Source organism: Littorina saxatilis, linkage group LG12 (assembly GCF_037325665.1).
Source record: "Littorina saxatilis isolate snail1 linkage group LG12, US_GU_Lsax_2.0, whole genome shotgun sequence".
NCBI lineage: Eukaryota > Metazoa > Mollusca > Gastropoda > Littorinimorpha > Littorinidae > Littorina > Littorina saxatilis.
In genome coordinates, this window is record NC_090256.1 from 1,834,838 (window position 1) to 1,861,527 (window position 26,690).

The 26,690-nt window shown below is 44.0% G+C and overlaps 1 protein-coding gene across 2 annotated transcripts in view; it reads left to right on the plus strand.

The window, feature by feature from the left end:
• The window catches only part of LOC138981030 (regulator of G-protein signaling 12-like), a 93,845-nt gene that overhangs the window by 46,044 nt on the left and 21,111 nt on the right, over positions 1-26,690 (plus strand). For both annotated transcript variants that reach the window (XM_070353825.1, XM_070353826.1), the window contains exons 5-10: positions 10,495-10,689; positions 11,741-11,827; positions 17,882-18,028; positions 20,331-20,477; positions 22,526-22,583; positions 26,084-26,220. In XM_070353825.1, the coding sequence (XP_070209926.1) occupies positions 10,495-10,689; positions 11,741-11,827; positions 17,882-18,028; positions 20,331-20,477; positions 22,526-22,583; positions 26,084-26,220 (771 nt within the window). The remainder of the gene's footprint in view (positions 1-10,494; positions 10,690-11,740; positions 11,828-17,881; positions 18,029-20,330; positions 20,478-22,525; positions 22,584-26,083; positions 26,221-26,690) is intronic.

Sequence of the window (26,690 nt, forward strand, 5' to 3'; positions counted from 1 at the left end):
GCGCGTGCGTGCGTGTGTGTGTGTGTGTGTGTGTGTGTGTGTGTGTGTGTGTGTGTGTGTGTGTGTGTGTGTGTGTGTGTGTGTACTTTTAACATTGTACGCTAAGTTTTGCTTAGTGCTTGGGTTCTTGGTGTTATGTCTCAGTTAAATGTATGCTTTGTATGCTTGTTGATTTGTGCTAGTTTATTCTATAATGAATTTGTAAAGCGCCTGGAGCCAATTGATGGGACTCGCGCTATAGAAAAGTTATTTATTATTATTATTATTATTATTATTATTATTCTCTGTGTTTGTGTGTGTATGTGTGTGTGTGTGTGTGTGTGTCTCTATGTGAGCAACACCTGTGCATTGTTCAGTTCTGTTCGTGATGTGGTCTGGCGGCTTTTGTGTAATTTTATGTACTGGTCTTCCTTTGAGAAGCCACAACAGTTCAAAAGGGCTTAGAGATAAGCTCTAACTTGCTCAGTTCTGTTTGAGTGGAGTTCGCCTCCAAAGGTGATTAACACGGTTACATTCGTCGACAAGGATGGGACTCGATATGGTCAGGAATGGCATTATGGCCACTGAATCATTTTCGTGCTGTTCCCATTCCACGAATCTGGGAGGGACCTAAGCTTGGCGGGTCCATTGTTCGGACCCGGCGAAGCCGGCGTACGGCTCTAAGTACTTCTTCCCGGCGAAGCCGGCTACCCGGCGAAGCGGGTATTCATTCTAGTATAACATAAACTGAAAGATTTTACGATGGACCGGGAACCGAAAGAAATGGCGCGAAAAGTATGTCTGATTTTTGACGTCATGTTTGACACCTTGACATCAAGTGTCTTCAATGGAGACATAATCGCAACATTGTAGCGCTGTCACAACAAGCCATCCAAATCTCTCTCTCTCTCTCTCTCTCTCTCTCTCTCTCTCTCTCTCTCTCTCTCTCTCTCTCTCTCTCTCTCTCTCTCTCTCTCTCTCTCTCTCTCTCTCCCCCTCGTACTGACAAACGATTTTTGTAATTACTACTTTTTTTTTACCGGTCAAACCAAATAACAATCGGTACGTCTGACCGACATCCACTTTTTTCCGGTATTGGCAAATTTTGACCTGTAAAATACCGGAAATTACCGGTAAACGCGATCCCTGTTCGCGACGTACCGGAATCGTGTGTCGGCAAGCGGCCTATTGGGTGCTTGTTAGCCTGACAGACTGACCACCCAGAAAAGTGGAACTAGACGCGGATGACAGAAAAGGCTTGTCGCCTCCTGCCCTCGTGTTGTCCAGTTGATCACTCTCTTATAAACACGACAGGAAAGATTGACTGATTGTAGGCATCAAGCAAACACCACTGACAGATCTGTACATCACCGACGTCAAACGCAAAGTCATCAGCATCACTCATGACACACAACATCACAGTTTGTCAAACTACCATAATACTAAATAAGGATATTATCTGGTAATACGCTAAAAATAGAAAATACAAATCGTGCATCTGTTCTCATCGTATTTGAATGTGGCTATTAACGGCGAATTCCGACCTCAGTCAGTGTTCTGGCGAATTCCGACCTCAGTCAGTGTTCTCAATTCCCTCGTGTTCCCACAATCTTGGTCCCATGGCCATCATAGGCCTTTACGTTCAGACTCTGCGGGGGTGTCTTGCTTCTCGTCGCGGCCAGTCACTGACCATGTGACTTTGACCAGCACAACGAGTATTATTTTATTGCCGTATCCGCCCACAACAAATGGGTTAGATATGAATGTCCGCTTGGGGCTCCACGTCAGTATTATTTGATTCTGTACGTTACAATACGTATACTCTCGCCTTTTAAACTCAATTAGCTTCAGTTATGAGATTTGCCTCGTCTTTATTCCGTCATGGGTAGATTGAATCGTTGGTGGAAGTAAATACATGTAGCCTAGTTAAATGTACAACCTACAATGCTACATCATTATCATAAACCAATAAGGTATGTATACGGTAATCATATCCGTCAAATCATTCGGCACAGTGCAAGAGTAGCATTATTGTCGACCACAGCATACATTTGTTCAAATTGTATTGTGCTGTGTTGTATTGTACTGTTTTGTATTGTCAAAAAGTTACGAGTAAGACACGAGTACGTTTATTCGTTGAAGTATACACTTAAGCCTTTTGCGTGTTAATTGTTATTGCTCTTCACGTTTAGCTGCCCCATGATCGCGGCACACTAGCTCTCTTTAAAAAAAAAAAACCCCAAAAAACGAATGTGCAAACGTATTAGCAGTGAAGCAAGGGGTGCTATCGGGGTACCTGTGACACGAAGCACAACAAGAGGGGAATTGCCCAGTCACCTGTTTGACGGCCTAGGGGTCACGCAGGTTTCACCCCCATTGGAAGGTAACGAGGCAGGTATTTGCCACGGGCAGAACTTTGCGGAGCGGATAAAGACCTTTAGGCCAAGCACGTCAGACCAACACGATCACGGCGAATCATTTTTTTCGTAATGTTCACTGTCTTCATTTCACTCTCCCCCTCTTTTGATTGCTGTCGGCTCGCCACTTGTCTATTCTCCACTAACTTAGGGGGAGGGAGGAGGGGCGTATGAGGTTGGAATGGAGGGGGGGGGGGGGGTGGGGTGTTTAGGGTATTTTGAGGCGAAAGAGGAGGAGTTTTAACGGGTGTCCCGACAATCGCGATTCGCCACAGCGGTGTGTGCGTGTACACAAACACACATAGCCACTGAAGGGCCTCCTCGGAATGGTACTGGTAGTGCCGTTTTGTATTCTTCTTCTTCTTGGCGTTCGCAGAGGTTACACAATCAGTCCAGCACTGGTGATAAATGTTGTCGTTTTCTCCAACTCCTGTCGACTGCCGTATAGTTTGGTCTGCAAGGGAGTTGGTGACGGCCACACTTCTTTTCGTTCCTCATCTAGTAAGGGACATCGCTGTAAGATGTGTTCCGCTGTTTGGTCCTCTTGACCGCAGGCACAGGTTGGTGATGGCGCCAGCTTGAACTTTCGGTTCATGTGAGCATTGAGCCTGTTGTGGCCAGTACGCAGCCTGATGAGGTTGACTTGCTGCTCTCTGGACATTGTGTGGTAGTCATCTCTGTTTGTCCTTGGCCTCATCAATGCCTTGATGATTGTCTTCTGCTCACTAAAGCTGACACTGTTTTCAGGTTGGTCTTCCACGGCTCCTTCTTTTGCCAGCTCATCTGCCCTTTCATTTCCTGGTATCCCACAGTGTGCTGGTATCCACTGGAGGACAACTCTTCTGGTTTGTCTGACCATCTGTAATGCTTTGGCCAGCTGTGGGAGTTTGTCGTTCTCTAGGGCCTGAAGGACTGAAAGGGCGTCCGAGAGGAAGACAACTTGGTAGCAAGAGTGTGCCGTTTTGTATTGCCACCTGGGAAAGAAAACAACATGTATGTGAGTTATGGTCGTGGATTCTCTTGTACGGCTTCAGTGTTTTGTTGAGTTCTCTGCCGAACAAGCCCTAAGACGTGCCATTCTCTCAGATGTTATTCTTGGCAGAAATGAGAAGCGGTTGGAAGGTCAAACTAAGTTCACTTGACATTAACTCGCCGCTGGGTATGTAACAACGGAGAGAAGGGATTGTGCTGCGACGTTCGTGTAGCGCTTGCCTTGCCACTTGTGTGTTTCCTGATTGCTTTCACTTCATTCTGTGGTGCGGAATTCGAGTCCAAAAGTCTGAGTTGTAATCTCAGTGACCAGCTCTGTGTACAATCGCGTAGGTTTTAATGGCAACTCATTAGGTTATTTTCGTCAAACGTAGATATCTCATTACTGGATTACACCTCTCTAAGGATTACACCTCTCTAAGGATTACACCTCTCTAAGGATTACACCTCTCTAAGGATTTGCCGATGCTGGTTTCTTCTTCTTCAGCCCATCAGCGGGGGGTCAATTCCACGCCGAACGTGGGGGGTCGATTTCACATCGAACTTGGGGGATCGAACCCACGCCGATAGCCACAAGCTGGCTTCAAAAGGGGGAAGATAACAGGGAGCGGGAAGACCCGTGTGTTGTTGCCAAAGAGAAAGAGAGTTTGTCTATACATGTATGGATCCATATATGTTTTGTCTTTTGATTGCCAAACCATGAAATGCAGAATTGTGTACGTTCTTTGTATACTGTGAGTTTTGAAAGTTGCTGTTAGTGAAAAAAGGGAGTTGTCGTGGACGACTTGCTGCCACTAGTGTTTGGCGTCTGGTGTGACACAGCGCTAGATGTTCGCGGAGGCTTCCTGCAGAGTTTAGACGAAAGGCACGAGAGCTTCATTGTATTTCTGTGATTTACTATTTACTCGACCTGAGGCCAAAAATCCTGGAACGCCGAAGAAGAAGAACTATTCACTCATTTTGTGAAGAATATGTAAACGCTTTTATTGACTACTAAAAAACACATCTCTTTGAATGAAGTAGGCATTAAAGTATCGTTGCATACTGGTGTCCTTGGCTTTTGTGAGAGAAGATCGGGAACAGTTCTTACCGTCGTAAATGCTGAAGCCCACTGCTTGCAAGAGACATTTATGTGTTGGGGTACCATCGCATTTTCGAAGTGATTCTTTTGTGAGGACTTTCCAAGTGACGATCGACGCGTATAATAAAACGTGGCTTTGAGATGCTCACATGAACAACGCAGCACCGATGTTACAGCTGGCTTTACGGTGGCAATCGGTAATCCAAAGCCTTCAAGGGACAACAGATGTCAGTCACAATTCGACAGGTCGTCGCAGACACGCCTTTCAACAGCACCGATACATTCATTAATGCCAAAGGACTCGGTATTTTCATCGGACAGGCGGTTCTTCACAGGGCTTGTGGACTTGGTCTTTCAATGTTGCAGAACTCAAAGTTGGAACTGTAAAGTCTTGAAATGCGACTGGTAATTTAAGGGACAACCCAATAAGTCTTGTGTGACGTCTTTGAACTCTTACCATTTTCATCCATATTCATAACTGCTGTGAGGATTCCAACACGCGGTTTCGCAGAGCTTCTGTATACTGCCTTACTTGGAACTCAAACGTGACACTGCAAAGAATTTGAACTCAAATGTGTCACTGCAAAGAATTTGAACTCAAACGTGACACTGCAAAGAATTTGAACTCAAATGTGTCACTGCAAAGAATTTGAACTCAAATGTGTCACTGCAAAGAATTTGAACTCAAATGTGACACTGCAAAGTACCCACAAGGTGACCGTGAAGACACGACATTGACAAGTACGCAAGCTCGTGCAACAAGTACGCAATCTCGTGCAACAAGTACGCAATCTCGTGCAACAAGTACGCAATCTCGTGCAACAAGTACGCAATCTCGTGCAACAAGTACGCAATCTCGTGCAACAAGTACGCAATCTCGTGCAACAAGTACGCAAGCTCGTGCAACAAGTACGCAATCTCGTGCAACAAGTACGCAATCTCGTGCAACAAGTACGCAAGCTCGTGCAACAAGTACGCAATCTCGTGCAACAAGTACGCAAGCTCGTGCAACAAGTACGCAATCTCGTGCAACAAATACGCAAGCTCGTGCAACGCCGCAATGTCTCTGAACGCGACGTACCACTGCCTGGACGTGACCTACTCGTGCGACATGTGCGAGGTGGAACAGCCCCAGAAGCGCTTCAAGACGTTGAGGCGGAAGTCGGCCAACTACCACCGCCCTATGTCGGCCCGACACTTTGCGCACCGCAACAGCGACCTGCTGGGCGGCATCCTCAGCTTCAGCCAAGTGAGTGGGGTGGTGTTGGGGAGGGGGGGGGGGTGTTGTGGGACGGGGTGGAAGATCAGAGGAGGATGGGGAACGTGGGGCTGCTTATTGTTTTTCTAACGTCCCTGCAACCGAAATGGCTATCCAGGCTATCCAGGCTGTCCAGGCTATCCAGGCTATCCAGGCTGTCCAGGCTATCCAGGCTGTCCAGGCTATCCAGGCTATCCAGGCTATCCAGGCTATCCAGGCTATCCAGGCTATCCAGGCTGTCCAGGCTGTCCAGGCTATCCAGGCTGTCCAGGCTGTCCAGGCTATCCAGGCTATCCAGGCTATCCAGGCTATCCAGGCTATCCAGGACCGTGGGGAAGTGGGGTTTAAGAACGAAAGGCATTGCTGTTGTTGTTGTTTTCTTTGAATGTTTGGTTTCAACTCAGACGATAGAGGCGTGGACTGGGAGAACCCATGGATCAGAACGGTTGATCACTTGTTCTCCTTCATATTACCGGGCTGTTCCCGCGATTTCCTCGTTCATCCTTTTCTTTGTGGAATGTATTATGCGACCTTTTGATCAGATTGCGTGATACAAAACATAATATATTGTTTACTTTTTCTCGACGCTGGTTTGACCTTGCCCCCCCCCCCCCCCCCCCCCCCCACCCCCCCCCTTCTCTCTCTCTCTCTCTTCGTAAGTGTTCTAGTTCGAGTTCTCTCTCTCTCTCTCTCTCTCTCTCTCTCTCTCTCTCTCTCTCTCTCTCTCTCTCTCTCTCTCTCTCTCTCTCCTCTCTCTCTCTCTCTCCGGATATGACGTCATCAAAGGTATTTATCGAAAAAAAGAGAAAAAAACGTCCGGGGATATCATTCACAGGAACTCTCATGTCAAATTTCATAAAGATCGGTCCAGTAGTTTAGTCTGAATCGCTCTACACACACACACGCACAGACACACACACACACACACAGACACACACACACACACACACACACACGCACACACACACCACGACCCTCGTCTCGATTCCGCCTCTATGTTAAAACATTAGTCATTTAGTCTTACTTATGTAAAAAGAAAATAGACGGAAGGCTGTATGTTGAAAGTTATGCCTAAAATTTCCCGTGAATCGCCTTTCTTTTTTTTCTTATTTCTTTTTTATTTAAACAAAACAAAAAAATAAAAGAAGAAAATAATATGTCTTAAGTTATGCCAGAAAATCCCGTGAATCGCCCCCCCCCCCCCCCTTTTTTTTCACAGTGAATATCACAGGTATATTTATATAGCTCCCTGGCGGTGGTGACCGTTCCTTTGGTCCATTGGCTTAGACTATAGCGAGTTACAGACCTAATGCTGGTGTGTGCGTTAGGCAGTGCTAGTCGGTCGCTGGCTTTGTAATGAACATGCGATTGCTGCTTTGTGTTGGCCGTCAGTCATATTTTTTATATATAGTCATACCTTTTAGAAACTGCTCAGCAGTAATAGCCTGCCTGGATCAGTCGGTGGTGCCGTGTTTTCTTTCTCTCTCTATCTTTGTGGAAGCTTTAAAACTGGTGCTACTGATTGTGGAATCAATATTGATAAACATTGGCATCACAGCTCCGGGATTCACTCTTTCCTGACTTGTTTTCCCTCCTCAGTCACAATCGCAGTGGGTGTCGAGGTGTCGTATGCTTTATCACGGCAGTCGGGGAGAGTCTTTCACATCGCGAGTGATACTTGAAGTCAGGTTTGTGACTGTGACTAGCATTGCGAAACATTGTGTTTTGCAATTGCCCATCGAGTGCTTACACGGGGATGATGATGGCTTTGCCAGGAGGAACCAGGCTTGATGGCTTTGCCAGGAGGAACCAGGCTTGTTTTCGGCCTTTCGATGCGTGTTTGAGAGTGATCAGAGTCTGTTCTTTGTGAAGATGATTTGTGTGAGGCTACTGCGCCATGAGTTGTCTTCGAAATACAGCGATACCAGCTCTGTGTCCTCTACTCAGCTGCTACTATTCAACTGCTCAGTAAGTGCTTGACTAAGTGCGGAGTGCAAGAAGGATTTTGACGAGGAACAGATTCACAGTCTTAACTGTGCGCGCGCGCGTGTGTGTGTGTTTCACACTCTCTCTCTCTCTCTCTCTCTCTCTCTCTCTCTCTCTCTCTCTCTCTCTCTCTGTCTCTGTCTCTGTTTGTCTGTGTCTCTATGTCTCTGTCTGTCTGCATGTTTTGCCTTGTTGTCATTTTGTTCTCAGTGATTGCCCTAAAGGTAGGAAGCATTAAAGTATTAGTCTTCGAATGTATAACATTCCAGAATACCGTCGAGCGTTTTCCTGTGAACTGCCCGAAGGCCGTGTGACTGCGAGCGAGAGATAAGAAAGAATTAGCGGCTATCAACTCTCGCTATTAAGTCTGTGGCCAGTTATTGTACTATACACGGTTTGACAAGGGGTCACTGTACTATACACGGTTTGACAAGGGGTCACTGTACTATACACGGTTTGACAAGGGGTCACTGATTGCACTGCCTTCGGCAAAAGCCATGCAGTGGTTTGCTGTTCTGTTGCCCTGTGATGATTTTACACACAGAGGTAGAGACAGACAGGCAGTGGTTTGTTGCCCTGTGATGATTTTACACACAGAGGTAGAGACAGACAGGCAGACGCATACACGAACACAGACGGATTTTCTGGAAATTATGTACAATCTTTCTGTGTCTGTCTCTCTAGCTCTCTGTCTCTGTCTGTCTTACTCTCTCTCTCTCTCTCTCTCTCTCTCTCTCTCTCTCTCTCTCTCTCTCTCTCTCTCTCTCGCTCCTTATTTCTCTCTCCCTTTCTCTGTATGAGTGTGTGTCTCTCTCTTTCTCTCACACACACACACATGCACCCCCTCTCTCTCTCTCTCTCTCTCTCTCTCTCTCTCTCTCTCTCTCTCCTCTCTCTCTCTCTCTCTCTCTCTCTCTCTCTTCTCATACATGTATTCTTTCTCCCTCCCCCCCTCCTACTTTCTCCCCAAACAACCCCAATTTAAGGGCAAGGATAGTGGATTGTTGGATTGAAGCTCTTGCAATATTTAGTATTCTGTGATTGAACATTGTTGTCACTGCTTTTGTCATCAAGCACGTTGATTGATTTCTGTTTCCAGTTCCTGTGTGCTGCATAGTTTGTGCCCTTTCTTTAGCCCTTTCTGCTAGCGTCTTGCTGTTTTTACATTTAGTCAAGTTATGACTAAATGTTTTAACATCGAGGGGGGAATCGAGACGAGGGTCGTGGTGTGTGTGTGTGTGTGTGTGTGTGTGTGTGTGTGTGTGTGTGTGTGTGTGTGCGTGCGTGTAGAGCGATTCAGACCAAACTACTGGACCGATCTTTATGAAATTTGACATGAAAGTTCCTGGGTATGATATCCCCATACGTTTTTTTCATTTTTTTGATAAATGTCTGATGACGTCATATCCGGTTTTTCGTGAAAGTTGAGGCGGCACTGTCACGCCCTCATTTTTCAACCAAATTGGTTTAAATTTTTGTCAAGTAATGTTCGACGAAGCCCGGACTTCGGTATTGCATTTCAGCTTGGTGGCTTAAAAATTACTTAATGACTTTGGTCATTAAAAAACTGAAAATTGTAAAAAAAATATTTTTTTTATAAAACGATCCAAATTTACATTCATCTTATTCTCCATCATTTGCTGATTCCAAAAACATATAAATATGTTATATTTGGATTAAAAATAAGCTCTGAAAATTAAATATATAAAAATTAATATGAAAATTAAAATTTCGAAATCAATCAATCAATCAATCAATCAATCAATCAATGAGGCTTATATCGCGCATATTCCGTGGGTACAGTTCTAGGCGCTCTGCAATGATGCCGTGTGAGATGAAATTTTATACGGCCAGTAGATTGCAGCCATGTCGGCGCATATTTACCTTTCACGACCTTATTCCAAGTCACACGGGTATGGTAGACAATTATTAACTGTGCCTAAGCAATTTTGCCAGGAAAGACCCTTTTGTCAATCGTGGGATCTTTAACGTGCACACCCAATGTAGTATACACGGGGGGTGGTTCGGACACCGAAGAGAGTCTGCACACAAAGTTGACTCTGTGAAATAAATTTCCGCCGAACCTGGGATCGAACTCGCGCTGACAGCGGCCAACTGAATACAAATCCAGCGCGCTACCAACTGAGCTATATCCCCGTCAAATCAATTTAAAAACACTTTCATCTTATTCCTTGTCGGTTCCTGATTCCAAAAACATATAGATATGATATGTTTGGATTAAAAACACGCTCAGAAAGTTAAAACAAAGAGAGGTACAGAAAAGCGTGCTATCCTTCTCAGCGCAAGTACTACTCTGCTCTTCTTGTCAATTTCACTGCCTTTGCCGTGAGCGGTGGACTGACGATGCTACGAGTATACGGTCTTGCTGCGTTGCATTGCGATCAGTTTCATTCTGTGAGTTCGACAGCTTGACTAAATGTTGTTATTTCGCCTTACGCGACTTGTTTTGTAACTTGTCTTTTGTTTGTTTTTGCTGCGTGTCATTGTTTTAACAAAACAGCATAATGTGTTCATGTGGGTTTTACCTGATACCTGCGTTTGGGCAAGACAAATTTACGGATGACAATAATTGGTTACTTTTACCAGGATTGTTTTCTCCTCAAGTCAAGGCTGTATAGACCCCACATGCCATGGATTCCAAGCAGCTAGCAAGCAACAACAATATAGACACGGAAATGAATTTAAAACAAAAACAAAGCTATTTGCTGTAAAAATCAAGATGATTAACCTGATACCAACAGGGGTATGCTTGTGTCTTGCAGTCGTTGGCGGTGGCCGATGGGGATAACGGCGCAGTCCACCACCACAGCAGCAAACTGGTGGGCGCCAACAGCGTCAACAGTATCGTGGCCACCACCCACAACACAGCGCTGGAGGAAGAGGTGGGGAGGGTCGCTGGGTGGGCCGTGGGCTTCCCCCGGTTGCTGGCCGATCCTGTGGGCCGTAGCATCTTTACGGTAAGTGAGGGTGTGTGTGTGTGTGTGTGTGTGTGTCTGTGTGTGTGTGTCTGTGTGTGTGTGTGTCTGTGTGTGTGTGTGTCTGTGTGTGTGTGTGTGTCTGTGTGTGTGTGTCTGTCTGTGTGTGTGTGTCTGTCTGTGTGTCTATGTGTCTGTGTGTGTGTGTCTGTGTGTGTGTGTGTGTGTAACTATTTTGATTGATTTATATTTTGTTGAACCTTTTTAGAAAAAAAAATGTAAACCAAACTGAAAGGGAGGAAGTGTTAAAGACGGACTTGACGTGTGGATTGTGTTGCCCTAAAGACGGACTTGACGTGTGGATTGTGTTGCCCTAAAGACGGACTTGACGTGTGGATTGTGTTGCCCTAAAGACGGACTTGACGTGTGGATTGTGTTGCCCTAAAGACGGACTTGACGTGTGGATTGTGTTGCCCTAAAGACGGACTTGACGTGTGGATTGTGTTGCCCTAAAGACGGACTTGACGTGTGGATTGTGTTGCCCTAAAGACGGACTTGACGTGTGGATTGTGTTGCCCTAAAGACGGACTTGACGTGTGGATTGTGTTGCCCTAAAGACGGACTTGACGTGTGGATTGTGTTGCCCTAAAGACGGACTTGACGTGTGGATTGTGTTGCCCTAAAGACGGACTTGACGTGTGGATTGTGTTGCCCTAAAGACGGACTTGACGTGTGGATTGTGTTGCCCTAAAGACGGACTTGACGTGTGGATTGTGTTGCCCTAAAGACGGACTTGACGTGTGGATTGTGTTGCCCTAAAGACGGACTTGACGTGTGGATTGTGTTGCCCTAAAGACGGACTTGACGTGTGGATTGTGTTGCCCTAAAGACGGACTTGACGTGTGGATTGTGTTGCCCTAAAGACGGACTTGACGTGTGGATTGTGTTGCCCTAAAGACGGACTTGACGTGTGGATTGTGTTGCCCTAAAGACGGACTTGACGTGTGGATTGTGTTGCCCTAAAGACGGACTTGACGTGTGGATTGTGTTGCCCTAAAGACGGACTTGACGTGTGGATTGTGTTGCCCTCTAGGAGTTCCTGAAGAAAGAGTTCAGCGAGGAGAACATCGTCTTCTGGACTGCTGTGGACGCTTACAAACAGATCACAGACGAGGAAACGGTGAGTTTGTATTTTTGTTCGGTGTTTGTTGGCCACCCCCCCTTTTCTCTCTCTTTCCGTCTCCGTCTCCGTCTCTCTCTCTCTCTCTCTCTCTCTCTCTCTCTCTCTCTCTCTCTCTCTCTCTCTCTCTCTCTCTCTCTCATGTCCGTTTCTTACTTTCTCTTTCTCTCACTATCTCTCTCTCTCACTTTGTCTCTCTTTCTCTCGGTTTCTTTCTCTCTCTCTCTCTCTCTCTCTCTCTCTCTCTCTCTCTCTCTCTCTCTCTCTCTCTCTCTCTCTCTCTCTCTCTTTATCTCTGTTTGTGCCTCTGGGTCTGTCTGTCTTTGTGCCAAGAAGAATGCATGACCTATTCCTTCAAAGTGGTGGCTGCAAATGCACATACACGCATTCATTTTCAAGACCACCCATGACTGGTTGGAAGACATTGTATTCAAAACATAATTTCAGTGTCTCTCAACTGACACACACACACACACACACACACACACACACACACCCTTGCAACCTCACAGTTCCATGTTTGGAGCAGGCATGCCAACGCAAAAATGTAATCCATATTATTTTATTGGGGCCAACCAGTTTTGAACAGGGATTGACAAGGTAATAAACCTACTCGGTTATCACTGGCTGGTTTATGTTTTTTTTTCATTAAAAAAAATGATCAGGGAAGTTCAAAGACAGTGTTGGTGTTGAGTAATCATGGCAGTATTCATATAAAACTTTTTTTAATCGTTTTTAATTTAGCCGGATATAATTTGGAATGCCAGCGTATTAGTGGAACCTGGTAAATGTGGCTGATTGTTCACCTGTATTGGTAATGGTTTCAAGGGTTTGGATTTTAATCTGCATAGCTGTAAAGCACAGGGCCTGCTACACTCTGGTGTGGTGGTTTTTTTTTTCTTTTTTTTTATCTGTGGTTGTGTCTACGATATTCATTTGGATAAACAAAATTCAGTTACCACCTTTTCCGTTGGTCCAGTTTTTAAGGTTGAAAAAAGGGCCTTGTCATGCGTGTGCAATGAGGAATAAAACAAAATTCTTCCCCCAACTGCCCTCCAACTCCCTCCTGTTCTACCATAATCATCAGCTTCCTCCATAACCTCTTCAGAGATCCCGATTCTCTTAATAAAGTAGAACGTACCGGGTATGTATTCGCCACTATTGAAGAGAGCCTTACCAGGAGCTGTTTGGGAGGTCGGTGGTGTACTTACCGGTGATAGGACGGGAGGGAATAAAGCAGACCTTACCAGGAGCTGTTTGGGAGGTCGGTGGTGTACTTAACGGTGACAGGACGGGAGGGAATAAAGCAGACCTTACCAGGGGAGTGAATAAAACAAATGTAAATCAGTGCAAAGCTTACAATTCAGACGATAGGTACGGTACGACTGTAGGAGAGAAGAACTGTTTGAATTATGCAGAATAAATTCACAGACAGTACTTTTGGAGTGTGAATGAAAGGAATCAGATAAGACTTAAGTGTTCGCTAAAAAGTAGGTAAAGAGCGGCACTTAGAGTTAGATCCGGAGGCCATCTCTAAGACGATGGACAAAATAAACCTGACAATTATTGGCCACCGAACCACTGCATATGATAAAAAGCTTCTCTGCTGAAAAGCGTTACCTCAAGCGAGACAGAAGAAGAATATCAAGAAAAACACCCAGGCATTGACAGACACCTTTGGTCTTTGTTCCTCCAACGGTCATAGATTAGAATCATGGAAGCGAAAAAGCAGTAGCAGGGAATCCCATCTGGAAGGGAAAGAGGAGGTATTGATAAGGGCCACTGAGGCGTGGACAATAACAGCTTGGTATCTTCTTGGGGTAGGTACTGTTAGACGGGTCTTCTTTTGTCTCTGCCGGCTTGTTGGTGCCTTGGTCCGCCTTGCATGATAGCAGAGTGTGAGTGAACTGGGGCAACCGGCATGGCAAACCCCCCTGCTGCTGACACCCCCCACTCCTCTGGTCTGGACAGAGGCAGTGCCATTTTTGTGGTTAAGTTGTTCTGGTATGAACTAATGAAGGTTTTCTGAAGATTGTTTTGTGGTTAAGTTGTTCTGGTATGAACTAATGAAGGTTTTCTGAAGATTGTTTTGTGGTTAAGTTGTTCTGGTATGAACTAATGAAGGTTTTCTGAAGATTGTTTTGTGGTTAAGTTGTTCTGGTGTGAACTAATGAAGGTTTTCTGAAGATTGTTTTGTGGTTAAGTTGTTCTGGTGTGAACTAATGAAGGTTTTCTGAAGATTGTTTTGTGGTTAAGTTGTTCTGGTGTGAACTAATGAAGGTTTTCTGAAGATTGTTTTGTGGTTAAGTTGTTCTGGTGTGAACTAATGAAGGTTTTCTGAAGATTGTTTTGTGGTTAAGTTGTTCTGGTGTGAACTAATGAAGGTTTTCTGAAGATTGTTTTGTGGTTAAGTTGTTCTGGTGTGAACTAATGAAGGTTTTCTGAAGATTGTTTTGTGGTTAAGTTGTTCTGGTATGAAGGTTTTCTGAAGATTGTTTTGTGTGTCTTGTCAAAGACAAAGTGTTAGGCACTTTTTGAGGACAAAAGTATAACCTGCATTTCACGGATGAGATAGCTGATTTAAAGTGATTTAGAAATGGAATGTTTAAATATGGAATGTTCAGGGTGTTACGAGGGACAGTCACAGTTGTACATATACTTGATTTGCAATTTTTGAAAATAAAGGGGGGCGGGGTAAGGAAAGGGTGTTACTCTTTTTGAAAAAAATCTTTATTTCTCTCTCTCTCTCTCTCTCTCTCTCTCTCTCTCTCTCTCTCTCTCTCTCTCTCTCTCTCTCTCTCTCTCTCCCTCTCTTTCTCTCTCTCTCTCTCTCTATCTCTCTCTCTCTCTCCCTCTCTCTCTGTCTCTCTCTCTCTCCCTCTCTCTCTCTCTCTCTCTCTCTATCTCTCTCTCTCCCTCTCTCTTTCTACCCCTCTCTCTCTCTCTCTCTCTCTCTCTCTCTCCCCCTCTCTCTCTCTCTCTCTCTCTCTTCCCTCCCTTTCACCTATCACCACCACCCATTCCTGCCTCTTCCTCTCTTGACATGCCTGTAGGTGCCGTGGAGAGGTTGATAGTGAAGCTGGAGGAAATAAATAGCAAGACACATGTCATTTGTTAGCAGAAACGTGGACATGTCATCTGTGTTTTGAGGTGACAGACAATATTGGACAGTGACCAAAAATTCCATGATCAATCTATGACATTTGTGTTGCCTGTCTTTTGTGTTTGCTGAGGTACTGGGGAATAATTGGTTTGAACTGGGGGAACCTTAGTCAGGAATGTAAAGTGGTGTACTTGCTTCAATGCAAACAAACATTAAAATTTGGAGTGGTAGCTGCTCAGTCTTGGGTTCCTTGAATATATATATATTAGTTGTCATGTGAAGTTTTCTTTTGGCTTCGTTTGGCACTTAGTTTCTTCATTTCTTTGTTTTGTTTTTCTGTCTTTCTTTCTCTCTTTCTTTCTCTCTTTCTTTCTTTCTTTCTTTCTATTTTTCTTTCCTTCCTTTTGTTCTTTCTTTCTTTCTTTCTTTCTTTTGATTTCTGTCTTTCTTTCCTTCCTACTTTCTTTCTTTCATTCCTTCTTTCGTTCTTTTTTATATTTAGTCAAGTTTTGACTAAATATTTTAACATCGAGGGGGAATCGAAACGAGGGTCGTGGTGTATGTGCGTGTGTGCGTGTGTGTGTGCGTGTGTGCGTGTGTGTGTGTGTGTAGAGCGATTCAGACTAAACTACTGGACCGATCTTTATGAAATTTGACATGAGAGTTCCTGGGTATGAAATCCCCGAACGTTTTTTTCATTTTTTTGATAAATGTCTTTGATGACGTCATACAGCAGTCCCTCTCATGAACGGACACTCTTGGGCCATAGCAAAACTGTCCGTACATTGCAGGTGTCCGGTCACGGGAGGGGTGACCACACCACCCCCTCCCCCATACACTCACACAGAGACACACAAACAACAGGATTGAGTCTATGCTAATCACTTCTTGTGGCTACTAAACAATAACAATAAACTCCTAATACTTCTTTAAACGTTCTGTAAAAATGATTTGTATGAAAAGTGTTGAAAAGAAGAGATAAAATAAATCCTCAAGGTAGTGAACACACTCACCATGCACTGACATACGAAAGCAGCCACACAAACACAGCACAGAGGAGCGTGTGCAGATGCTTTGCAAGAATAAGCTTGAAAAACCAGTTTGAATAAATAGCAGCAGATAGAGCTGCATGTCATAATTATGTAATTTATTTTTTTCTTGTCTGGCTTTATTGACTGCATGCCGATCATGTGGCATGGCAGTGACTTTTCACTCTTCAGTGGAAATACACTGTACACAACACAGCTCCCACTCTCCCTCACTTATGCCTACACCAAGCCGTGACAACTGATGCTTGGAAATTGTGTGGAAGAGTACACCTCTCTATTTCTCTCCAATGCTCTTCCTGCTGACATGCAGTGACACCCGATACCCACAGAGTTTAGCCAGCTACCCCTCCACCCCCCACCCCCCCTCCCTCTCTCTCACTCCCTCCAGCCATGTACTGTTGGGGACTGTGGACAGAGAGGCCAGCTGCACTGTTCACTCAGAGCAAAACCAGTTGACTGTGTGGTAACTTTTGACAAAGCAAGACAACTGAAGGGTTCATAGATTAGGCAACCGACTCACTGGTCAAGGCTGAGGGGAAACAAGAGTATCTTGTCAATGAAAGAGGTTACACACAGACACACGATGCTGAGAACTGTGGCCGGTTTTTCACTCTCTTTCGCTCAGGACCTTTATCGACTGTGGTTTCTGTTGTTTACGTCCAACAGACAAGAATAAAGAGCTCAGTGCAGTTTCATGTTGGCATCTTCGCATGTACTCCACTCCTGACCAAAACTACCCCCCCCCCCCCCCCTCCTGATGGGTACAGGGCACTCAAGTTATCAGTGACTGTCATCACGCCATTGCGGCTGTGATCTTTGTACCAAGAGCCGGACTGCTCTGTTATCGATTTTGTTGTGGTGAAAATTTGACGATGGTCTGTCCGTACATTGGAGGTATGACCTGCTGTTGGGACCGAAAATGAGTGTCCGCGTCCACGTTTTGCAGGTGTCCGTTTAAGGGGGGGCAAATATAGAAGGAAAACACTCCGTGCCCAGCAAATGTGTCCGTACATGTCAGGTGTCCACTCACGCCGGGGGCCGTACATTGCAGGGACTGCTGTATCCGGCTTTTCGTGAAAGTTGAGGCGGCACTGTCACGCCCTCATTTTTCAACCAAATTGATTGAAATTTTGGTCAAGTACTCTTCGACGAAGCCCGGGGTTCGGTATTGCATTTCAGCTTGGTGGCTTAAAAATTAATTAATGACTTTGGTCATTAAAAATCTGAAAATTGTAAAAAAAAAATAAAAATTTATAAAACGATCCAAATTTACGTTTATCTTATTCTCCATCATTTGCTGATTCCAAAAACATATAAATATGTTATATTCGGATTAAAAACAAGCTCTGAAAATTAAATATATAAAAATTATTATCAAAATTTTTTTTTTGAAATCAATTTAAAAACACTTTCATCTTATTCCTTGTCGGTTCCTGATTCCAAAAATATATAGATATGATATGTTTGGATTAAAAACACGCTCAGAAAGTTAAAACGAAGAGAGGTACAGAAAAGCGTGCTATGCAGCATAGCGTAACCACTACCCCGCTCTTCTTGTCAATTTCACTGCCTATGCCGTGAGCGGTGGACCACGAGTATACGGTCTTGCTGCGTTGCATTGCGTTCAGTTTCATTCTGTGAGTTCGACAGCTACTTGACTAAATATTGTATTTTCGCCTTACGCGACTTGTTTTTTCTTTCTTTCTTTCTTTCTTTCTTTCCTTCTTTCTTTATTTCTTTTTTCACAAACACGGTAAAGCTAAAGAGACAAAATATCACTTGCAGTAACACCACTATAAGCTTCTAGCTTGTTGCTGTTTCTGTGAACTTTGAAAACATGTCATGATTGTAACCTTTGTTGAAATAAACTTATGTTTAAACCAAAATATCACTGTGTTGCAGAGAGGGACAAGGGCGCGAGAGATCTTCAGCACACACCTGGGGGTGCAAGCCAGCGACCCAGTCAACGTGGACAGCAAAGCGCGACAACTTGCAGAGCTCTACCTGGACAGTCCCACACTCTCCATGTTTGATGTCGCTCAGCAACAGGTCAGTGCGCACTCTTGTACTGTATTCAAAGTTAAATCAGTGTTGTCAATACAGTGGAACCCCCTTTTAAGACCCCCCAATTTAAGACTCCCTTGATACAACGAATAATGTAACAAAAACGAATAATGTAACATTTGTTACATTATTCGTGGCGGATGTAGCTTTTCCTTGAAATTGCTATCGAGATTTTCTCTATTAATATAATTCACTGGGAAACACTAGACTGATAATTATTGTGATGCATACAAATTCGTGCGTAATGATGCGAATGACCCTTCACCCAGTGAGGTCAAGAACAAAGGGTTTATAAGAGTGTCCAGGAGAAATTATTTTTCCTTTCTTACATTCGAGGTTTTTCTTATCGGGAGACTCCGGATATATAATAAATATTTTTCTCTTATCGGAGGAAAAACAAATGTCATCATATTTTTGGAAATGCATTGCATTATATGCCCGCAGGCAGGTGCATGAATGTGTATGTGATAATGAATATTTATGTTTGTAAATGAAACTCACCTGGACAAGGTTGCTGCAAAGAAATCCGCTGAAAGCTGCCAAAGAATTATGAAGTTCATTCCCGCAAAGCAAATCCTGCCAGAAGAAAAGGCTGTAGTCCGTGGTGAAGCAATGTTTTCTGAGATGATTGTAAAAATGAACTTGCCACTGTCAACCGCAGATGTTATTTCACGAACTTCATCTTTTCATTATCAATCTGTTTGGAAGACACTGGTTATTATGCTTTAAACTGACAGATAAATAAAGTTGTATTGGAAGGAGTTAAATTCTGAAGGTGTTCACAAGACATGCTATTCTTACACAAACACGTTTGCACCCACGCGTACATGTTCCCTAGCCCATATGGCTTTGCTTGTAAAGTACACCAACTTTTTGAAAAATACACAACTTTTTGGGAAAGTACTCTTGCCTCGGGTTTAGGGTAAACAGGTCTGGATTGCATTTCAGCTTGGAAGCTTACAAATTAGTTAATTTGTTTGCTCATTAAAGGTGTCATTAAAATCTAATTTTCTGTTACAGATTAAAACATGATCGCATTGTATTCTTCATCTTCTCCTGAATTCAAAAATATATAGATATGTCATGTTTTAAATCTAAAAATGTGCTCAGAATGAAAGGAAATAGGTTCAGTAAGTACTACGGTCGCTTGCTTCGCGGAGACGAGCGTGACCTGCCTCGGTCTTCGGGTTATCCGAGACTATCTGAAGGTAGTCTCGGCAATGACTGTTTGTTTGGTTATTGATCTGTATAGTTTGATAACGACTGACTAAATGATCTGGCTTGACGCGACTTGTTCAGACCTGATTTTCTCATCATGGCGGTCATGAAAGGGGAGTTCACTGTCAACAAATTGTTGAAATAACGGCTTGTTGTGTGGCTGGTCAAAGAGTTGCTTTTCCTTGTTTATGTACTTAGTTTTTCCTTGTTTTTCAATAGAATTTAGAATCACTGAGGCTAAGCTACACGTGACATTGTAGGCTTGCCTCAGTATTTCTATGAAAAGAAGGACTAGCTACACGTGACATTGTAGGCTTGCCTCAGTATTTCTATGAAAAGAAGGAAAAGCAACTCTTTCACACCCCATAACAACTTGACAGTTATTTTGGATCATCATCTATTTGTGTAGCACAGTGCTACAGAACACCTTTTTTTTGACAGAACACCCTTCAGACATGAGATTTTTAAGTAAATTTATGATTTTCCTTACATTTCAGAACTATTGGTCAAACTTAGCATCAAATACTGGGTATAAAGCACAGCATTGCTCACTGTTAGTGTTAGTCATTTCAATCAACATGAAAATGTTTAGAATCTTATGTCTGACCCTTGGGACCAACCAGAAGTGCATGTCCCTACATCGCAGGTGGCCTTACTTGAAAGGTATATTTTGGTCAAAATAATCAAGGAAAACGGAAGATGTCCTCTATTGGGAGATGTCCTCTCATTGAAAGGGTCTGACATGTTGCAAGTATCACTGCATTTTTAGAATGCTGGTATTCCCTCTGGGAGAGTTTGCTCTTTGCAATTGCCTGGCCACGGCTGCACCAGGTCATACCAGGCCATACCAGCACTGATAAAATAGAAACTCATCAGAACTAGTCACCAGAAGCAGTGATGTAAAGCTGTTCATCTTACATTGTGACATCTTTTAGAAGAAGAAAATGAAATAAAAGCAAGGTTGTCATTCTTTATGACGAAAAACTGAGTGCAGCGGATGATTGCTACAAATGCTTTTTTTCTTTTCTGTAAACTGTACATGTTCCAACCCTTCTTGGTTCCACTGCAGATTTTCCAGCTGATGAGAACAGACAGCTACAGTCGCTTCTTGAAGTCTGACCTCTACAAAGGTCACCTCATGCGAGAAATGGAAGGTCACAATTTGTTACACCCAAGCATTGTGTCATCTAAATCTGCTCAAGATGCCAAGAAAAAGGTGAGTTAATCTTATAGACTGTGAATATTTTTCGCTTTTTCCAAGCTTACTGTCAATACAGTTGTCCTCCTGTTGTAGACCTCGGAAATGTCTCAAAAACTTAGATCTTGAAATAGAGGGAGACTTTAAATAGAGGGAGACTTGAAATAGAGGGAGACTTGAAATAGAGGGAGACTTGAAATAGAGGGAGACTTGAAATAGAGGGAGACTTGAAATAGAGGGAGACTTGAAATAGAGGGAGACTTGAAATAGAGGGAGACTTGAAATAGAGGGAGACTTTAAATAGAGGTCCATTTACAGACTTTGGGGACAGTTCTTAAATAGAGGGAGCTCAAAATGGAGGGTCTGGACAAGGAGTGGAGCTGTTTCCATTTGACAATATTAAAATAATCCAAAAACAAAGAGACTGCCAACGTTCCAACATTCAGAATCAAAAAACAAGAAAGGTAAGTTGTTGGAACGTTTGTAAACTGATAGAACTATCAAGATAAGTTTTGTGTGAATATTTGTTTGTCTGTTCACTTAAAAGACCGTTGGGTCGAAATATGTGTGAATGTGTTGTTTTGTCAATAACAAACGTTCCAACGACCTACCTTTCTTGTTTTTTTATTCTAATGTTAGTTTTTGCTTTGAAAGTTCATCTAAAAAAAAAATTGGTAAGAGGAGAGGTATGACGTAAGAAAGCCCATGGAAATGTCTCTTCATGTGAGGAACAGGGGCAGTAAGTCAGCTTGTGTCTCATCAATACATTTTAACATTATGATTGTGTAGGTGGGTGTATGTTTGCGTGTGTGTGGATGCGTGTGTGTGTGTGTGTGGATGCATGTGTTTGCGTGTGTGTTTGCGTGTGTGGATGCATGTGTGTTTGCGTGTGTGTTTGCGTGTGTGTTTGCATGTGTGTTTGCATGTGTGTGTGTGTGTGTGTTTGCGTGTGTGTTTGCGTGTGTGTGTGTGTGTGTTTGCATGTGTGTTTGCGTGTGTGGATGCGTGTGTGTTTGCGTGTGTGTTTGCATGTGTGTTTGCATGTGTGTGTGTGTGTGTGTTTGCGTGTGTGTTTGCGTGTGTGTGTGTGTGTGTTTGCATGTGTGTTTGCGTGTGTGGATGCGTGTGTGTTTGCGTGTGTGTTTGCGTGTGTGTTTGCGTGTGTGTGTGTGTGTGGGTGCGTGTGTGTTTGCGTGTGTGTTTGCGTGTGTGTGTGTGTGTTTGCGTGTGTGTTTGCGTGTGTGTGTGTTTGCGTGTGGGTGCGTGTGTGTTTGCGTGTGTGTTTGCGTGTGTGTGTGTGTGTTTGCGTGTGTGTTTGCGTGTGTGTTTGCGTGTGTGTGTGTGTGTGTTTGCGTGTGTGTTTGCGTGTGTGTTTGCGTGTGTGTGTGTGTGTGGGTGCGTGTGTGTTTGCGTGTGTGTTTGCGTGTGTGTGTGTGTGTTTGCGTGTGTGTTTGCGTGTGTGTGTGTTTGCGTGTGGGTGCGTGTGTGTTTGCGTGTGTGTGTGTGTGTGTGTGTTTGCGTGTGTGTTTGCGTGTGTGTTTGCGTGTGTGTGTGTGTGTGTTTGCGTGTGTGTTTGCGTGTGTGTTTGCGTGTGTGTTTGCGTGTGTGTTTGCGTGTGTGTGTGTGTGTGGATGCGTGTGTGTTTGCGTGTGTGTGTCTGTGTGTGGATGCGTGTGTGTTTGCGTGTGTGTTTGCGTGTGTTTGTGTGTGTGTTTGCGTGTGTGTTTGCGTGTGTGTGTGTGTGTGTTTGCGTGTGTGTTTGCGTGTGTGTTTGCATGTGTGTTTGCGTGTGTGTTTGCGTGTGTGTTTGCGTGTGTGTGTGTGTGTGGATGCGTGTGTGTTTGCGTGTGTGTGTGTGTGTGTGTGGATGCGTGTGTGTTTGCGTGTGTGTGTGTGTGTGGATGCGTGTGTGTTTGCGTGTGTGTGTGTGTGTGGATGCGTGTGTGTTTGTGTGTGTGTTTGCGTGTGTGTGTGTGTGTTTGCGTGTGTGTGTGTGTGGATGCGTGTGTGTTTAAAGGTTGTATTCCCTTTGCCTTGTCCAATCCTACATGTATTTTGTTTTTCAGGGCAAAGGAAAAGAGAATGATGAGAAGAGAAGGAGGTCATTGTTGCCATGGAGACAGAGTAAGTGCATGTGTACCAATCTCTTTCTTGTTTCATGTTTCTACCTTTGTGACTGTGTTTAGAAAAAAACATACACTCCCTTTGTTTATTTTTTGACTCACATGCGAAGCAAAAGTGAGTCTATGTACTCACCCGAGTCGTCCGTCCGTCCGTCCGTCCGGCCGGCCGGAAAACTTTAACGTTGGATATTTCTTGGACACTATTCAGTCTATCAGTACCAAATTTGGCAAGATGGTGTATGATGACAAGGCCCAAAAAAACATACATAGCATCTTGACCTTGCTTCAAGGTCAAGGTCGCAGGGGCCATAAATGTTGTCTAAAAAACAGCTATTTTTCACATTTTTCCCATTTTCTCTGAAGTTTTTGAGATTGAATACCTCACCTATATATGATATATAGGGCAAAGTAAGCCCCATCTTTTGATACCAGTTTGGTTTACCTTGCTTCAAGGTCAAGGTCACAGGAGCTCTTAAAAGTTGGATTGTATACATATTTTGAAGTGACCTTGACCCTGAACTATGGAAGATAACTGTTTCAAACTTAAAAATTATGTGGGGCACATGTTATGCTTTCATCATGAGACACATTTGGTCACATATGATCAAGGTCAAGGTCACTTTGACCCTTATGAAATGTGACCAAAATAAGGTAGTGAACCACTAAAAGTGACCATATCTCATGGTAGAAAGAGCCAATAAGCACCATTGTACTTCCTATGTCTTGAATTAACAGCTTTGTGTTGCATGACCTTGGATGACCTTGGATGACCTTGACCTTGGGTCAAGGTCACATGTATTTTGGTAGGAAAAATGTGTAAACCAGTTCTTAGTGTATGATGTCATTGCTAGGTTTAGGTCAAGCATGTGAGTCGTATGGGCTTTGCCCTTCTTGTTCCTGGTTACATCCCCCCCCCCTCTCTCTCTCTCTCTCTCTCTCTCTCTCTCTCTCTCTCTCTCTCTCTCTCTCTCTCTCTCTCTCTCTCTCTCTCTCTCTCTCTCTCTCTCTCTCTCTCTCTCTCTCCCTTCCTCTCTGTCTCTCTCTCTCCCTCCCTCTCTCTGTCTCTCTCTCTCTCTGTCTCTCTCTGTCTCTCTCTCTCCCTCCCTCTCTCTCTCTGTGTCTCTGTCTCTCTCTTTCTCTCTCTCTCTCTCTCTCTCTCTCTCTCTCTCTCTCTCTCTCTCTCTGTCTCTCTCTCTCTCTCTCACTCTCAGACATGGGACTGGTCCGAATTTTATCGGAATTCCGATATTTTCCTTAGCTCACAGACCATTCTTGAGATCGATGCAAATTCGTTGAGAAAAAAAAGGGGGGGGGGTGGTGGTATGAACCGTTCAGCTGAAGCTGTCTGCGTCTGAAGTCAGTGCATTCGCACCCCAGCATTCGCGTGAACCCATAGCAGTATCATGGGTCGCGTTTGATTGGCTGTCGATCTCCGACGATTATCGCCTGGGCTTAATTATTCACCGATGGCGGTTTGCGGGTTGTTTTGATTGGCTGCCGATCTCCAAACGCCGAAGGTGAAAAATGTAGCATCATGGCGTCTGGATTCCGTATTGTTTTGTCGGCTGTGGAAGCTCTTACGATCGACGACCAAAGTGTGAAAAACAAGTGGAAAGCCAACTGGCTGTCAGAAGAAGTGACTGTCATTATCAACAAGAAAGAAAGGCGCCAGCTCATTGGCGACAGTATCGCCAAGATATCCATTCCCGGTCAGGCCGTGTGCACGTGGTGCAACAACGGCCACTGTGTGGTGAAATACGGACTTGGTGGAAAAGATGTGTTGGTTCTGAAAGTTTTCAAGTAATTTTTGTGTGTGTGTGATTGTTATAAATTACACTTTTGTTTAAAATGCTAAAACATATTATTCTTGTGGTTTTTATGGCTTTTTAAAAAGGCATGATCTAATTTTTTGCCTGGACCCCACCAGGGGCCTATGTGGCCCCTGGACCCCGGCTTAGTTTCCTACTTTTGGAACATTTGCTGGTCTCATGTCTGCACTCTCTCTCTCTGTCTCTGCACTCTCTCTCTCTGTCTCTGTCTCTCTCTCTCTGTCTCTGTCTCTCTCTGTCTCTCTCTGTCTCTCTCTCTCTCTCTCTCTCTCTCTCTCTGTCTCTCTCTCTCCCTCTCTCTCTCTCTCTTTCTCTCTCTCTCTCTCCCTCGGTGCTACGAATTTTTAATTAAATTTCCGAAATTCCGATGTTTTGCTAAAAAACCACATTTTTGTACTTTTTTTCCGTTTTAAGATGTTTTGACCAATTAGTTGGCCGTTGCGCTGAAAAGACGTTTTCCGATTTACCGGAAGCGCGCGTGTTCTCAGCATTGAGTCTTTGTTCTTAGACTTAGTTCGTCCAGCGTCTGCGTGGCAACTTGTGATTGAAGTGAAACACGGAAAAGAAAAAAAGAGAGCGAGATTCAGATAGTGAAGAGGAGACACCAGCTCTGTCGCCAAAGAAGACAACAGTGTTGATGTTTCACCTTGGCTTGTTAATAAATAGTATTTCCCATTCTACTGCGTCGTAGTGTTTCAGTTTGTGTGCTTTGTGAGCAGAATTATGTCTTGGAACTGTCGTTACAGCTTACTACTGAAACATTTTAAAAACTACTGAAATTTGGTTTGTTTACTACTGATGAGTGTTTTGAGTGTGCACAGGGGCCAGTTTCATAAGATAGCAGTGAACCGACTGACAGTCGATTGACTGCCCAGTCGATCGACTGTGGTTGATCGCCGGGTCACCGAAAAGCGCGTTTCATGAGCGAATCACCGTCACCCGCGGACAACCGCAGTCGACCGACTGTACAGTAATCCGAATGGCCAAGTCGAGGGCTAAATTTAGCAACATTACCACTTCCGTTTGCTCATTCGCACGTGGAAATGGCCGATTTCGAAGAAAAAAATAGTCTGGGCCCGCTCAAAATAACAATGACCGAGACTTTCAGTAATTCCTTCGCGTGACGTCTAACCCTCTTACGCCATAATGTGACGTCTTCAAGACATAACCCTGACTTGTCTCCTGGATTACTGCGTCATGATAGATACATTTCGAAGAACAATCACAAGGTTTGGCTCACAATCCAAAAAAGTGTGAGCATTCTGCCATTGACTGTGCGGATAATTACATTTATTTTCGGTTTACTGCAGTAAGACGAACACAGTGTTGGGGGGAGAGCATCACCGTGTTTGGCCGACTTCCGGTGAGACGACCCGCAGTCGGCCGACTGAAATTTTGTTCGTGAAACCCGATAACGTCGGATTACTGTGGTTCTCTCGGACAACTGCAGTTGGTCGACTGTGTTTCTGGCTTATGAAACTGGCCCCTGGTCTGGTTGTTGTTGTTTGTTTGTTTGTTTGTTTTTGACTTCACAAAAACCTAGAGAGATAAAAATGTACCCATGAAAATTCAGATTTCTCAAATTCTTTAATATTCTTCTCTTTACTTTTTTCTTATTATTTGTGGTAATGAACAAACGAGACATAACATTCACTTGTTGTGGCCATTGCAGACAAGAAGTCGAACGTGAAGGAGGGGAAGGGGAAGGAGGGGAAAAAGGACAAAGAGGTCAACAACAACTCCAAGAAAGGGCCGGGGCCAGGCATTGACCTCAGCACTATGAGGAAAGAAGTCTTCAACCCTAAAGAGGTAAGGACAAATGTACATGATACATACACACAGCACCTGGGGGTGAAAGTTGATGGTTGACGTGGACAGTGGTGTGCGCATAAAGACAGAGAGATGAACAAAACTCAAAGAAAGGGCAAAAAACTCAGTACTGATCTCAGTACCATAAGCAGGGTTCGTACAGGTCATGGAAAACCTGGAAAGTCATGGAATTTGATTTTTAATTTTCCAGGCCTGGAAAGTCATGGAATTTCAATTCAAGCCATGGAAAGTCATGGAATTTAACAAAAATGAGAAAGAAAAAAAATTAACCTGTAGCACGTCAGCGGCGATTTTTGTCGCCCAGCCATTCCCCCCCCCCTCTTTGCCAGCCAGCGGCGATTTGCGTCACCAGCACAAGGCTTGTTCATATGACCAACTTCTCGTTCGTATTTGCATACGAGAATAACGGTATTTTTAACGGCACTTGAGCCAAAGCGAGGCTCACTTCC